At 41.1% G+C, this 17312-nt stretch overlaps 1 protein-coding gene across 6 annotated transcripts in view; it reads left to right on the plus strand.

Moving 5' to 3' along the window:
• Window positions 1-17312, plus strand: part of LOC137356812 (V-type proton ATPase subunit C 1-B-like) — a 114741-nt gene that overhangs the window by 58380 nt on the left and 39049 nt on the right. For all 6 annotated transcript variants that reach the window (XR_010971114.1, XM_068022608.1, XM_068022617.1 and 3 more), the window contains exon 10: window positions 632-725. Coding sequence is in view for 5 of the 6 variants with exons in the window: in XM_068022608.1 (XP_067878709.1) it covers window positions 632-725 (94 nt within the window). In the remaining variant the exon portion in view is untranslated. The remainder of the gene's footprint in view (window positions 1-631; window positions 726-17312) is intronic.

A 17312-nucleotide genomic window follows, 5' to 3' on the forward strand; every position in this document is an offset into this window, starting at 1 on the left:
AGTTAAAAATAGAATTTGTTTTGCTCAGCCTGGTAAAGCAGTGGCCCTACAGAGCACTGGGAGACCATCTGAAGGATGGGTAGTTGTTGGTCAGCACAGACACGGTGGGCCGAAGGGCCTGTTTCAGCGCTGTATCTCTCTATGACTCTAGTTTGACAGCTTTGTGTATCTGCTTGAGTGACAGTGCACCAATGCAAGAGGCTGCAGACTCCGTTAACTTTTGCTATATCACTCTGCATGGGGCTTTTAACCAAAAAGCTGTGTCTTAAGCGGTGGCAGATGGTCCTGAGTGGCTACGTGGTGGTAACAAGAGATCCCAGCTCTGACCACGGCACCCTGGGCGGTCACGCATCTGTATGGTTGGCCCTGCTCGGTAAGCATTTTCACATTATTTTGTGGGCCCCCTGGAAAGTCTGTATGGACCCTAGTTTGAGAACCACTGCTTTATATAATCTGCTTGATTTTGATTCCAGTGATTTCAGTGGAATGACAATTGGGTAGATAACCTGCTCTGCCAGCTTACTGCCCAGGTGGTGATGAAAATCTATCCCCAGTTCCTTTTGCAATTAAATTCTTAAATGAATTCAAATACAAATAGCAGCAGAGTTTAAAAAAAAATATTCTGTGCTAGATTTATAGTACGTGAATTTAGCTACAGTGAAGAGAAATTGCATGCCGAGAAGGAGGAAATGACACGACTAAGTGCAGACAAGAAACAACAGTATGTGAGTACTGTAATCCTATCAGATTTTTGTAACTTGAAAATAGATGGGCAACTAATTTCACTTTATTTTATAATATGCTTTTAATGGGTTTAGCAAAATATTATGAATTACAATACTACATATTGTCACCAGCTATAGAAAACAATTGATGCAATGGTATGTTACAATTCATGAAACATCATGTGCTACTTTAAAAATAATTTCACCAAATTCTAAACAAAAGCAATAGGATCCTCATGATCCTGTGCATAAACTGCATCTACTATATCCAACAAGGCAGATTAGTATAGATTACACAGAGGTGGTGTCAAGCTCAAACAGGTCTCAGCAGAAATTAGGATCAATTTGGATTCTAAAAGTGCTTCACATTCATGTTAATTTTATTATGTGCAATATGGATAAATGTTTCCATTTCTTTAGCAGTCAACTTTAAACTCTGATAGAGTATATTTTAATTGGCTTGTGAAAGGAATAAATTTCATTGCTCAAATAACTTTTCTTCCATGAATTTTTGAATATTATTAAGGCCCACAATTTGGATATTTACAATATAAGGCAAAGAAATGCAGAGGCATGTGCTAGACAAGTATCATGTATACACATAGGCAAATTACCAATGAATATAGTTGTCCCATGGATCAAACATATTTCTATTGGACAACATGGGACTTGGAAACATCATCAGGAAATTCTACTGGAGTATTCCCGATCTCCTGCAATAAAGTGCTGTTTCCAGTCATCTACACCATTTTTCTGAAGGTTCTGGTGATCTCCCACTGAAGCTATGGCAGGAGTTTGGAAGAACCCTTGCAGAGTTTCAGAGCCATTTGCCCTTCAGACCACCAAAATATATAAATTCATTCACCAAAGAAGAATCAGCAGTCAAACATCTCACCAATTGTCCACCAGACATAGAAATAAAAAGGTTTTTTTTAATTCCTGAAAATATACTTTTGCTGATGCCCAAAAAGAATCAGGCCAGATCAGCTTATTCCCTTGGGTTCCTTCCCCCTCATTGCCAATGGATTCTGGTTCTGCCCCTTAACAATACCGGACTATGTCCCTGCAACGGTCCAAGCTCCTTCTCCAAGACCTTGTGGATTTTGAGGCACTGCACTCTCAATCTCCTGCATAGAAACATGGAAACATAGAAAATAGAAGCAAGAGTAGGCCATTCAGCCCTTCGAGCCTGCTCCGCCATTCATTATGATCATGGCTGATCATCCAACTCTCAAGATTACCTCCCTATACCCTTAACCTGTGAAAACCACTCTCATTGTTCTCAGTCCACAAGTCAATCCCTCCCAGTGCTCTTAGACTTAAGAGCCTATTCCACAGTGCTTCAATAATCATGGGTGATTTTAGACTTCATATAGATTCGACGAATCATATCAGCCTGGAGGATGAGTTCATAGAGTGTATTCGGGACAATTTCTTAGAGCAGTACGTTCTAGTGCCAATCAGGAAACAGGCTATTTTAAACCTGATAATGTGAAATGAGAGAGGATTAATTAATGACCTCATAGTAAAGGAGCCTCTAGGCAACAGTGATTATAACATGATAGAATTTCACATTCAGTTTGAGGGTGATGTGATATCTCATGGGACTGGAGTAAGGTTTAGCCAAGTTTAGTATGACAGAGACTGCAGCAGGCTGTTGAACTTCACTTTCCCTTTGCTAGCGTGTGTGTTCTACAGAAGCCTCTAGAGTGCACAATACAATAGCAATTTCAAAACACTTCAACACTACATCCCTCCCTTCTTAATAATTGAGAGATATAGCATGTTTCAATGGTTTGTTTCCAAAACTGTAAACAAGAAACTTAAACATAATAGTTCACTTCGTAACGTGGTCACTTGAAAATAGTGGGCATTTTCTCTCACGTCTGACATCAAGTGCAGTCTCATTTGACTTATGTTCTTCATCGGAGATGTCAATGTCAGAACCGCATTCAATGCTTGCAGGTGGTGTTTTCAGTGCTTTGAAGAATGCTACATTACTCGTGATGATTTGTGAACCGCACTTAGCAGCGATTATTGATCATTTCGTGTTGGTCACAACAATGGTTGGATGTCATAAGGGGTTGTTTGCTATCCAATATGACCGTCACATTTTACAAGTACTTTATCTCCTGGCTTAAGTAGCGCAGCTGTAAATTTCATGTTTGAATCTGTATTTACTTTCATTCGATCCTTCCATTCTCGATCACATGTGCATACATGTTGATCATTAACATTTACAGGGTAGCCCAGGTAGATGTGTGTGCATAGGATGTGCAAAGATGAGCTTAGATATAAATTGGTTAGTCTGGAGTACAATCTTACAGATAGTGACTAAACATTTTGTAACTGAATAATGCATGCAGTAACAACTGCTCAACTTTTTGCAGAAAAGCTTTTTGTTAATGATTATCTTGTCAGAGCTGAATCAGAATCGACAGTGATAGACTGAGATATAGACATAAGTGAATTTATGAGAATTGCTTTATTGGAGGAACTGAAGGACGCTATATATTTGTAATTGTTTATCTAATTTTGGCACTAGTTTTGGTGAGTAAATGACATTTTGTCCTTGAGAGATTCTGTTGTTTCTATATTTTAGAATCCAGTACCTACTTTAACAACCTGTCAAGATGAATAAACTAGTCTTGGCTACCTACCATTAATCTCTCTGTCCCTTCTGTCCCACACTGTTTTTCTGTTTTACATGACTCTTCTGAAGTACTATCTGCTCCATCCTATAAAATTCTCCTGATTTGGAGATCATTGCCCTTTTGTTGGCTGCCCTGTCTTCAGACACATATTGCAAGCAGGTGGAGAAGTTGCACAAACATTGACCATCACAGGTTAAATTATCTTGTGGCAATAGCAGTGTGAGAAATGGTCCGTCTTCCTATTGCTACTTTTTCTACTGCCTTGCCTCAATAACCACAATAACAATCCTCTCCTTGAGTTTCATGGTTTATTGGATGCATTTGCACTCCTGACACAATGTGAATCCCAGAGTTCATCCGATAAGGTCCATCTACCACCCAGTGACATGGTGTAACTAGCTCTATTCTATCAACAAAAGTAATTCTCATTTGCATTGCATACGATTTTGCTTGCTAGCTAGCTAATTACAGTTGTGCTGCTCTCCATTGATGCTTAGCTACTTAATAGGGAGAAATGTGTATTAAATCAGTGTTTGGTGGCATTCGATTGGCTATACACTTTATATACAGATTAGTTGCCCCCATGTCTGTGGCTGAGTCAATAGTTTTGTCACTTTACCTTCCTTCCGATTCTGAATCTGCAGGAAGCTGCAGAATGAGTGTGATGATGTCATAGAGACGCTCACTCGCTCACTGCGCAGACTCAGTTTCCCTCCTTGACGTCCCGGACTCCCAGCTCAAGTAGGCTTTTCAACTTTTGACACTTACTAAACTCAACTTCCCAGCAGAGCAAAATATAATACTTACCGTGCGTGTCCGACCCATACCCGGCCCGACCCGACCTGAGCCCGAAAGCTGGACCTGGAAGAGTGACCTGACCTGACCCGAACCCGACACATGCCATCGGGTCCTGTTGGGTTCGGGTCGGGTAGCAGGCCTTTACTCTGAATACACTTCAAAAGGTGTTAGGTTGAGCATAGACAATGCCATGTTGATCTGCAATGCAGTCATAATGGATCCGGGATTGCGTTCCTTTTAGAGAAAACTTCTCTGCAATGATCTGAGATTTTATTTTGATGGGATTGTCATTTTGGAGAGATCAGTGTGTGAGTATACACTGTACAACCTTCCGGGGTGTCATTCTAACGCAGTCTTCACTTAAAATGGTATCTGTAAAAGTAGACAAGAACCTTCCAAAAATTTGATACGTGAAAGCAATGTTTCCGGTTTTTCACCATGCTTTCTATTTTCCACGTTACCATTGTGATGTCTCTTGGGACAGAAGTGAGGTTTAGCTGAGGTTAGTATAAGATATGTGAGACAAAGACTGCAGCAAGCTGTTGAACATAAGGCTTCTTTATTCTGTTTTAGTTTCACTTTCCCTTTGCTAGCGTGTGTGTTCTACAGCAAGCTCTTGAGTACACAATGCACAATGCAATTTCAAAACACTACAACATTACAGATGAGAAGTGTGGGTCTAAGACTAGTGTATGAAACTTAAATACAAGGGTATGAGGATAGAGTTGGCCAAAGTGAACTGGGAAAATGGATTAAAAAGGACAATACAGAAGCAATGGCAGACATTTAAAGATATATTTCATAACTCTCAGCAAAGATATGTTCCATTGAGAAAGAAACCCTCTATGAGAAGGATGCAACATCTGTGGCTAACTAAGGAAGTCATGGATAGTATCAAATTGAAAGAAAAGGTGTACAATACTGAGAAGATTAGTGGCAGGTCAGAAGATTGGACAGATTTTAGAAACCAGCAAAGAATGATTTAAAAAAAGGAGGAAGAAATTAGAGTATGAGAGAAAGCTAGCTAGAAATATAAAAACAGATATTAAGAGTTTCTAGAAGTATTTAAAAAGGAAAACAGTAACTAAAGTCAGCTTTGGTCCCTTAGCGAGTGAGACTGGGGAGTTAATGGGAAACAAGGAAATGCAGAGACTTTGAACAAGTATTTTGTATCTGTCTTCACTGTCTAAGTCACAAAACAGTCTCGAGAATACTTGAAAATCAAGAGGTAAAAGGGAGGGAGAAACTTAAAACAATCACAATCGCTCAGGAAAAGGTACTGGGAAAACTATTAGAACTAAAAGCTGACAAGTCCCGTGGACTTGATAGCTTCCATCCTAGGGTCTTAAAAGAACTGGCTGCAGAAATAATAGTTGCATTGATTGTGATCTTCCAAAATTTCCTAGATTCTGGAAAGGTCCAAGCAGATTGGAAAATCACAAATGTAACATCTCTATTCAAGAAAGGAAGGAAACAAAAAGTAGGAAACTGTAGGCAGTGATCCTAACATCTGTCATAGGGAAAATGCCAAAATCCATTATTAAGGAGGTAGTAGCAGGACATTTAGAAAATCCTATTGCAATCAGGCAGAGCCAACATAATTTTGTGAAACGGAAATCGTGTTTGACTAATTTATTAGAGTTCTTTGAAGACATAACAAGTAAGATGGATAAGTGGGAACCTGTAGATGTGGTGTACTTATATTTCCAGAAAGACATTCAATAAGGTGCGACATCAAAGGTTACTACACAAAATAAGAGCTCATGGTGTAGGGGTAACATATTAGCATGGAGAGAGGATTGGTTATCTAACAGAAAACTCAGCGTAGGGATAACTGGTTCATTTTCAGGTTTGCAAACAGTTACTAGTGGAGTGTCACAGGGATCAGTGCTAGCGCCTCAACTATTTACAATCTATATCAATGACTTGGATGAAGGGACCAAATGTATGGTAGCCAAATTTGCTGATGACACAAAGATAGGTAGGAAAGCAAGCTGTCAAGAGGAGATAAATATTCTACAAAGGGATATAGATAGGTTAAATGAGTGGGCAAAAATTTGGCAAATCGAGTATAATGTGGGAAAATGGAAACCTGTTCACTTTGGCAGGAAGAATAGAAAAACAAAATACTATTTTAATGGAGAAAGACTGCAGAACTCTACAGTACAGAGGGATCTGGGTGTCTTGGTACATGAATCACAAACAGTTAGTGTGCACGTATAGCAAGTGATTACGAAGGCAAATGGAATGTTGGTGTTTATTGCAAAGAGATTTAGAGTATAAAAGTAGGGAAATGTTGCTCCAGCTGTACAGGACCTTTGTTAGTCCACATCTGGAGTACTGTGTATAGTTTTGGTCTCTTTACTTTGTCATGCTGGGCCCCCACCTGCCAAGAATGAGGCACATTAATTTTGTCATGAGCATTGATTTTAAACTGTTACTGGAGTGAGGCGAGGACTTGTTGAACAGATCAGCCGTGGCTGGAAAAGACACTTGCATATTAACAGACAGTGTTTGGAAGGACAAAGCAGCCATTCCCTGACATTCAACCCACAATGGACTTTTGATCACCAGACATTGAAGGCGGGGGAGCTCGCATTGCAGGTTGACTGCTAAGATGGCCAAATACACAAACGAACATGGTCAAACCAGCTAGTCACATACTAACCTGCTGGGAAACCTGAGTTTTTTGAATTTGTACAAACAGTTTGACCGGAAAGCTGTTTGCTCCTGGACTGAAAAGATCTCTCTCCTGTCTACTCCCATCTCTTTCTCACAAGCCTCTGAATCCATTGAAGACACATGAACCCCAAGAGAGAAAAGTCTCCTACAGCAAACAAGGTTTAAGAAGAATACTAGGCTTTAATGAAAAGCAAGATCTACCTACAATCAAGGACTCTACAGTGAGCTTGAAGAACCATAACAACAACTCTACAGATATTGCCTCAAACCTTTCCACTTTATTTTTGGACTGCTCTTTTCTGTCTCTTGCATTTGTATATCGCGTATGCATGCTAGAGTGGGCGCGTCATGTATCTGTAGACATTAACTGAATTAGGGTTTAAGTTTAATAAATTTCAAGTTTTCTTCTTTAAACCTAAGAATGTCTGTTTGTGCTGGTTTATTTGCCTTATAATTGGAAAGCGGTGAATAAGGATTCACCAAGGGGGAGCTAAAACCACAGTGTGTTTAAAAATATAACCCTGTTACAATAAGACCAGGTGAAGGCTGAAAGGGAACCCTAGAGCTCTTTCTCACCTGGTCGTAACAGAAATTTGAGTGCTAGCTTCCGGAATTGACCCACAGACAAACAAGAGAAATTGGAACTGGGAAGCCAAATTGTTCCCAATCAAAAAAAGCAAGATTTAAATACTGGTTTTCTTGGGGTTGTGTGTGCTTGAATACTAACATGTCTGCAACTGTAGCTAGTATCTCCCCAAGCCAGGGTGAAGTAACTTGGGATAAGTTAAAAGCAGTGTCTATGGAGGAGCTGAGAAAAATGGCTGAGCAGTGTGGGATCACTGTATGTGGCAAGGCTAGGAAGTCTGAACTCATAAGGCTAGTGGCCAACCATTTTTCCCTTGAATCTGAAGAAGCAGGGTTAGAAACGGACCCAGACAGGGTACTTCTAGCAAAAATACAACTTGAACAAAGGAAACTTGAATTAGAAGACAGGGAAAGAGAGAAAGAGAAAGAGAGAGACAGGAGAGGGAGAAAGAAAGAGCCTTCCAGAAGGAACGTGAAGAAAATGAAAGACAGGAGAGAGAGAAAGAATATTCTGGAAAGAATGCGAAGAAAGTGAGTTGAAGCGGATTGAGTTAACTAGAGGATGACACAGTAATCCCAGTGAAAGCATGGCCAATATGGAGGAGCATAATTCAGGGCTGGGTACAGAATTGTTAAAACACGCTCAATTAATTCCAAAATTCAATGAGGAAGATGTAGAAGGATTTTTTTGTGTCCTTTGAGAAACTGGCAAGGCAGCTAAAATGGCCAGCTGAGACCTGGCGTCTTTTACTACAAAGCAAGCTAACTGGAAAAGCCCATGAGATTTATTCCCTGTTGCCAGATGAAAGTTCGTCAGATTATGAACTGACCAAAAATGCTATCCTCTGGGCATATGAATTGGTGCCCGAAGCCTATCACCAAAAGTTTAGAACCCTCAAGAAGCAAGCTAAACAAACTTATCTGGAGTTGGAAAGAAGTAAGCAGCTGGCGTTTGACCAATGGCTGAGGGCTCTTAAAGTACAGCTCAGCTATGAGAATCTCAGAGAAGTAATTCTGTTAGAGGAATTTAAAAACTCTCTTCCACTCTCCATAAACACACATGTAGAGGAGCAGCGGGTTCAGGGAGCCCGGCAAGCGGCCGTTCTGGCCGATGAGTTTGCTTTAATTTATAAGTCAGTTTCCCAGGGGATAACCTTTCCTAGTCACCCCCACAAATTCGAAAAGGACAAAGGTGGGAAGGTGATAGAAGCCTAAGCAGTCCTGGGACAGAAAGGAAAGCAGGAGACACAGGGGGCCCTCCTCCATCCAAAAAGGAAGGTGTTGTGAGCAAGAGCGAGTCCTGGAGACCTGTGTGCTTCTGTTGTAATGAAACAGGGCATTTAAAAGCTGATTGCTGGAAACTAAAGGGAAAACCTGTAGAGTTAATCAGGGCACACCCGCTCAGTGAAGAAGAGAACCTGATGGAAAGCACAGCAGAACAAGCTGTGGCTTTAACTGCAGTAGAGTGAAACCCAGGAAGCTTACAGCTGCAAGTGCAGGAAAATTTAATAGGATTCCTGAAGGCTATCAAGGTTTTGTGTCTGAAGGGAAAGTAACCCCAAACCCGTCGAGTGGGGCAAGCAAGCTGACAGTGATTCTCTGGGACACAGGGACCACTAGATCCCTTTTACTGGGAAAAGACCTGACCTTTCCCCCAGAGAGTACAGTGAACACCACAATGGTGGTAAATGTTATTGGGGGCCAGTGTATGCCTGTACCTGTACACTGGAGTGCGACCTAGCTTCGGGATCAGTGACCGTAGGAATCGTCCCTAGTTTTCCTGTGGACGGGGTTGACCTGCTCCTAGGTAATGATCTGACTGGGATGAAGGTGGTAGCCCCCCCAGTAGTGAAAGAAAGACTGCAGGAGGTCAGAGAGACAGGGCAGTGGTGGGAGATGCACCCCTGCTAGAGTCCCTGAATGTATAGTGGATCAGCCCATGACCAAACCAGCTCCCCCAGAGGAGACTGCATTGGCACTGCAGGCAGATGACCATGAGGTCTGCCTGTCCGAGACTTTCTTTGGAAAGTTAGGAAACCCAGGGAATGAATTAAATGGATTTTTCCTAGCTGAGGCTCAGCGAGCTGACCCAGTATTGTAAGAGTTAGCACAGGCTGCCCAGTCTGAAAGCGAAGCAGAGGGAGTCCCTGATTGCTACTATTTAAAGAATGACGTACTGATGAGGAAATGGCGTTCTCCTCATAGACCTGAGAGCAAGGAGTGGACAGTAGTTTACCAGTTAGTGGTGCCACAGAGGTATGGAGAGAAATATTAAGAAGGGCGCACGAGGCTACAGTGGCTGTACATGCACGTATACAAAAGACCAAAGCCCGTGTAAGACAGCAGTTTGACTGACCAAAACTTCACAAAGATGTGGTGGAGTACTGCAGGAGTTGCCACATGTGCCAGGTTGAGGGGAAACCCCAACTTACAGTGAAACCTGTAGCCGTAAGGGCTAGTGAACTGTAAGGGACTCCTGCCGAGAACAAAAGGGGACAGGTAGGCACAAGTCTGGCAAAAGGTTAGACAGGGAAGGGGAAAAAGTGACCAAGAGGGCAGGTTAAAGGGAATCTGGGAGGAATCCCGGATGAAAACCCCTATTGTCCTGTCAGCCAACCCCTAAAAATGTGAAAAGTTAGACCCCACATCCTCCTATGTAAATGCAGACACTAGAAACACCCCATCAGAATTGCTAACAGCATTTACAGGAACCTGCAGAGCCAAAGAAAGATCTTTAGTGGACAGAGAAACCACGAGGGTGATGCCTCACCTAGTTGAAGTGCCAGAGGGGAGTGCAGTAGAGTCTGCACAAATACCTGCAGGCAGGAGTGTCCTCTGAGACAAAGGGGAGATTAGCAAAGAATCCTCCCCCATAATCAGGAAAAAAAGCAAACCACCCATTCCCTGAAGTCAAAAGCCTTTGTATGACTTAGCAAAGCACTGAAAGAGAGTTCAGGATAGACCCTCCCACTACTGATCCTTTCAAAAAACAATTACCTCAGAAGGAACAAAGACCCTAGGCAGCCATGGAAATTGGAAATGGAAGAGAAACCTCCCCCCCCCCCAAAAAGAATCACCTATTTATTGGGATGCCAAAAAGGGGGCAATTAAAGCACCACTGGCACCAAGAGAAGACAGGCTGTAATAAGTTTTAGGATTTATGAATGAATGGGAATGAATGAGAGAAATGCATGTTTTTTCTGTATCTTACATTTTTCCTGACCCTTTTAATGAAATGAGCCTTTTCTCAAGTCACATTTCATTCCGCTGGTTTTGGAGGTGTCATGCTATGCCCCCACCTGCCAAGAATGAGACACATTAATTTTGTCATGAGCATTGATTTTAAACAGTTACTGGAGTGAGGGGAGGACTTGTTGAATGGATCAGCCGTGGCTGGAAAAGACACTTGCATATTAACAGACGGTGTTTGGAAGGATAAAGCTGACATTCAACCCACAATGGACTTTTGATCACCAGACATTGAAGGTGGGGGAGCTCGCATCCCAAGTTGACTGCTAAGATGGCCGAATACACAAACGAACATGGTCAAACCAGCTAGTCACATGACTAACCTGCTGGGCAACCTGAGTTTTTTGAATTTGTACAAACAGTTTGGGCAGAAAGCTGTTTGCTCCTGGACTGAGAAGGTCTCTCTCCTGTCTACTCCCATTGCTTTCTCACAAGCCTCTGAATCCATTGAGAGAAAAGTCTCCTACAGTGAACGAGGTTTAAGAAGAATACTAGGCCCCAACGAAAAGTAAGATCTACCTACAATCAAGGACTCTACAGTGAGCTTGAAGAACCATAACAACAATTCTTCAGATATTGTTTCAAACCTTTCCACTTTATTTTTGGACTGCTCTTTTCTGTCTCTTGCATTTGTGTATTGCATATGCATGCTAGCAGGGGCACGCCGTATGTTCATAGGCGTTAACTGAATTAGAGTTTAAGTTTAATAAGTTTCAAGTTTTCTTCTTGAAACCTAAGAAAGCTTGTTCGTGCTGGTTTCTTTTCCTTATAATTGGAAAGCGGTGAACAAGGATTCACCAAGGGAGAGCTAAAAACACAGTGTGGTTAAAAATAAAACCCTGTTATGGTAAGTCTAGGTGAAGACTGAGAGAGAACCCTAGACATCTTTTTCATCTGGTTGTAACAACCTACGAAAGGATATAATTGCACTAGAAGCAGTTCAGAGAAGGTTCAGTTGACTGATGCCAGGATGAAGCAGTTATCTTATGAGGAAAGGTTGAGCCTATAGCCATTGGAGTTCTGAAGAATGAGAAGTGATCTTATTGAAGCATACAAGATCCTGAGGGGACTAGACAGGGTTGGTGCTGAGAGGATGTTTCCCCTTGTGGGAAGTCTAGAACTAGGGGAATCAGTTTAAAAATTAGGATACTCCAATTTAGGACTGAGATGAGGAGAGATTTTTTCTCTGAGGGTTGTTAGTCTGTGGAAATCTTTTCCCCAGAGAGCAGTGGAGGCTGGGTATTTGAATATATTCAAGGCTGAGTTAGATAGATTTTTGATTGGCAAGGGAGTCGAGGGTTATGGGGGCAGACAGGAAAGTGGACTTGAGGCCATGCTCAGATTAGCCATGACCTTATCAAATGGCAGAGCAGGCTTGCGGGGACAAATGGTCTACTTCTGCTCCTAATTCTTGTGTTCGGAGCCTGAGAGTCCCCTCCCACCACTACCAGATACTAAGATATCATTCACAAAGCTCCCACAAACCAACTGCCCTGCAGTGCTCCAACTCCCCAATGCTTCCATACTTTGGAAATATCCTCCCCACTACTCCCATACCTGATGACCCTTTTATCTCAATGCTTGCAGACCATGAGACCCTTAACGCATTGCAAATTGTGGAACTCTTACCAATGCTGGATCCTGTCAGATGCTTCCAGACTCTAAGACCCTATCAAATGGCATCACTCAACCCAAACCCAGAGAACTTCAGGCCTCTTCCACCCAATGTTGATAGGCCATATGACCCATCCTCTCAGTTCTGCCAAATCCACAACCTCATCCACACACCCCCTGCAAATTCCCAAAGACTATACTCACAATTCTCAGATCTCTCCAGTCCTGATAAATCTCCATTAGAGTTACATTGCAAGCTCCAGCACCACTATCCCACTTCAGTCAAACTGTACCATCCCACCCTTACCAAAAAAGCAGGAATCTCCCCAATCTCTGTGTTGCTAGATCTCATGACATAATGTACTCTCCAGTTCTCCTAAACGGCAATGCTCCCCACTTCTGCAATGATGCTAAACATCTGGTACCAACCTGCAACCAACATATAATTACAGAAGACTGCTGACTACTGTTTTCACAGAAAATGTATAGAATCACATAATTTGATGTCCAAACAACAGGTCAAAAATCCAAGAATATATGTAATAAAGTAAAAAAATTCATCTATTCAGTAACAATAAACCAGTGGCACTGATAATATAGGACATAACACCCTATTATAAAACAACATATTCTTTGACTTACATTAGGAATACCATGGAAATCTACTAGTCCAAGCTGCTTCAGACATTACATTTTGTTATAAATGCAAAACAATCTTCAAAAATAGAGGAAGACACTCTCATGTTTTATGCTGTTTTTCTAACTTTGGAGAGGAATTTGGAATTATAACCACTTGCCAAAGGCTTTCTAATTGACCTCTGGATATGCTTAAGGGGAACTTGCCTGTAATTGATCTCACTTATTTGTAGTAATTAGACCTTGCTGATTTACCAACAGAATAGTATATGATGCTAATTTCTTCACAAAATAACATATCCTCTGATGAGCAACACCACAAGAGAACCAGTGGTCAGTAACAAGTTCTGAACAACTTTGTGCTGTCTGGACCATTGTATGTATCAGACAGAGGAAACTTTCAACATATTGCTGTGAGCTGAATGCAAATTAGGGTGCTAGAGGTGAAAGTACAGTGCACAAACCCATTGCAACACCAAATATCAAAAAAATGGTTTAACTGTGACTGATAAACATTACATCCAAATAACTAGACCATTGTCCCATTACTTTTTTAAGTCTCCAATTATAATTTATCTTGAACACAAAGTCCTTTTTGTCTTTATCCAACCTTGCATCATTGGATTATGGCCACAATGTTGATTGGACGAGGCAAGAAAAATCATTGCGTTTTTCCTTCATTTTGCTCAGTGTGCACTTTGTTTCACCTTTTCGTTTCCATACCCACTCATTTTCATGTCACATTCCTACAATTATGTGATCAGATAATTCAGCGAATTGTTAAAGTCTTAGTGCTGCTGCTCTTTGGTTAGGCCAGAAGTGGCATGCTTTGATGTCAGAAAAGATGTTATTTTGACCCTCCTAATGTTGCTGGCATTGATTGCTCCTGCAAATACATGTCTATCAAGGTGTTAAGAGTATTGACTTCCATCAGGCATTGAAGGTCGAACTTGAAATGTATGAAATAGAAGCTGCAAATACAATCACATTCAAGATTTTTACAATATTTAAAAATATTTCAAGTTCAAAAAGAATATAAGACTTTGTGAATTGAACAATAAGCCATTGAGTAACTTCAGCTATATAAGTTTTCATCAGTTGGTGCTTCATTTTTTATAAGCATCAGAAGGCTAAATTTTCTATTCCCTGGACAGCCATGGGCAGAATTTGGGGTAGCATCTAGTTATGCCAAGCCACTGCCCCTTTTCTGCTAGATTTCCAGATTCCACTAGAAATAGTGAGCAATTCTTGCATCTACTTCCTTCCATGCAGACGTCATGGAAAGAGGCATGACTGAAAGGATAACATCTGTCAGAATTCCTGCCAATTCCATCTGATTTTTCACATTGCACCATCCACCGACATGAAGACGTACTTCCTTGCCAGATCCCGATCTTAACGTAAGTGGGAGCAGTGATATTTACAAAGACTGGCTTCTCCATGGCTATTGATCACCATGGGGATAGCAGCAACTTTAAATTTGGATGGTTTGTAAATGTGTTTTGACCTTCAGTTAGCGCAGTGGCACAACTTGCACTGTAACTATATGCCGCAGTGATAACCCTCCTCTGTCCGGTGAGATGAGCACACGAGTTATGCTGAAAATGGCATGAGCATCTGGCCAAAATATGCTAATATACTTGACCCCAGGAGTCTGGGATGATGTCAAGATCACATGCATCAGTTCCTCTCTGCCTCAGATCAATGCCCAAAAACTCTCCAGAGGAATTTCAGCTGTCATAATCAGTCTTTCTCATGCAAAAATATTAGGGAAGCCCTATCAATTATAAGGAAATCTAACACTTTGAAATGGATTTACAGTTACAATCAATGCTAACAATGCACAAGGCAGGTTCACTGAGAGTGAGAAATATGCTACATGCTGGGGTGAAATTGGTCACTGCCAGTAGCACAGATCAAGCTGATAGTGAATTGGCAGCCTGTTTTACGCCATGTCTCATTTGCCTTCCCATTGATTTCAACGGGAAAGAAAACTTGGCCCCTTGAGCCTGCTCTAGCATTCAATAAGATCATGGCTGATCTGATTGTAACCTCAACTCCACATTTCCGCCTACCCCGATAACCATTCACCCCCTTGCTTATCAAGAATCTATCTACCTCTGCCTTAAAAATATTCAAAGAATATACTTCCACTGCCTTTTGAGGAAGAGAGTTCCAAAGACTCACGACGTTCTGAGAGAAAAAGTTTCTCCTCATCTCTGTCTTAAATGGGCGACCTCTTATTTTTAAATAGTGACCCTTAATTCTATTTTATACCACAAGGGGAAACATCCTTTCCACATCCACCCTGTCAAGACCCATCAGGATCTTATATGTTTCAATCAAGTTGCCTCACTCTTCTAAATTCCAACGGATACAAGCCTACCCTGTCCAACCTTTCCTCATAAGACAACCCACCCATTCCAGTTATTAGTTCAGTAAACCTTCTCTGTACTGCCTCCAACGTATTTACAACCTTCCTTAAATAAGGAGACCAGTACTGTACACAGTACTCCAGATGTGGTCTCACCAATGCCCTGTATAGCTCAAGCATAACTTCCCTACTTGTGTATTCAATTTCCCTCGCGTTAAACGATAACATTCTATTAGCTTTCCTAATTACTTGCTGAACCTGCATGCTAACCTTTTGCGATTCATGCACGAGGACACCCAGATCCCTCTGCATCTCAGAGCTCTGCAATCTCTCACTATTTAGATAATATGCTTCTTTTTTATTCTTCCTATCAAAGTGGACAATTTCACATTTTCCCACATTTTACTCCATTTGCCAGATCTTTGCCCACTCACTTCACCTATCTGTATCCCTTTGTAGCCTCCTTAAGTCCTCTTCACAACTTACTTTCCTACCTATCTTTGTGTCATCAGCAAATTTAGCAACCATACCTTCGGTCCCTTCATCGAATTCATTTATATAAATTGTAAAACATTGAGGCCCCAGCACTGATCCCTGTGGCACACCACGTTATCTCTTGCCAACTAGAAAATGACCCATTTATGCCTACCCTCTGTTTCCTGTTAGCTAGCCAATTTTCTATCCATGCCAATGTATTACTCGCACACCATGAGCTTTTATTTTCCGCAATAACCTTTGACGTGGTACCTTTATCAAATGGATTCTGGAAATCTAAGTACAGTACATCCATTGATTCCCCTTTATCCACAGCTCATTTTACTTCTTCAAAGAAGTCCAATAAATTGGTTAAACATGATTTCCCTTTCACAAAACCCTGTTGACTTTGCCTGATTACCTTGACTTTTTCTAAGTGCCCTGCTATAACATCTTCAATAATAGCTTCTAACATTTTCCCTAAGATAGATATTAAGCTAACTGGCCTGTAGTCTGCTGCTTTCTGTCTCCCTCCTTTTTTGAATATAGGAGTTATATTCGCTATTTTCCAATCTAATGGAACATTCCCCAAATCTAGGATATTTTGGAAAATTAAAACCAACGCATCAACTATCTCACTAGTCACTTCTTTTAGGACCCTAGGATGAAGTCCATCAGGACCCGGGGACTTATCAGCCCGCAGCTCCAACAATTTGCTCCGTACCACTTTTCTGGTGATTGTAATTTTCCTGAGTTCCTCCCTCCCTTCCATTTCCTGATTTACAGCTATTTCTGGGATGTTACTTGTATCCTCTATAGTGAAGACCAATGCAAAATACCTGCTGAATTCATCTTCCATCTCCTTATTTTCCCTTATTAATTCCCCAGACTCACTTTCTATAGGACCAACGCTCACTTTGTTAATTCTTTTCTTTTTAAAATATCTGTAGAACCTCTTACGATCTGTTTTTACATTTCTAGCTGGATTTCTCTTTTACTGTAATTTTTCAATCGTTTAGTCATTCTTTGCTGTTTTTTATATTCTGTCTAATCTACTGACCTGCCACCCATCTGTGCACAATTATAAACTTTTTCTTTAAGTTTGATACCATTTTTAACTTTTTTTACCCATGGACGGTGGGCCCTCCCCTTGGAATGTTTCTTTCTCATTGGAATGTATCTATTCTGTGTATTCTGAAATATCCTCTTAAATATCTGACACTGCATCTCTATTGACCTATCCCTTAACCTAATTTGCCAGTTCACTTTAGCTAGCTCTGCTTTCATGCCCTCATAATTGCCCTTGTTTAAGTTTAAAATACTAATCGTAGACCCACTCTTCTCTCCCTCAAACTGAACATAAAATTCAATCAGATTATGATTGCTGCTACCTAGGGGCGCCTTCACTGAGGTCATCAATTAATCTTATCTTGTTGTATAATACCAGGTCTAGTATAGCCTGCTGTCTGGTTGGCTTCAGAATGTGCTGTTCTGAGAAACTATCCTGAAAGAAATGATTCA

Source organism: Heterodontus francisci, chromosome 3 (genome assembly GCF_036365525.1).
Source record: "Heterodontus francisci isolate sHetFra1 chromosome 3, sHetFra1.hap1, whole genome shotgun sequence".
In the NCBI taxonomy this organism is placed as follows: domain Eukaryota; kingdom Metazoa; phylum Chordata; class Chondrichthyes; order Heterodontiformes; family Heterodontidae; genus Heterodontus; species Heterodontus francisci.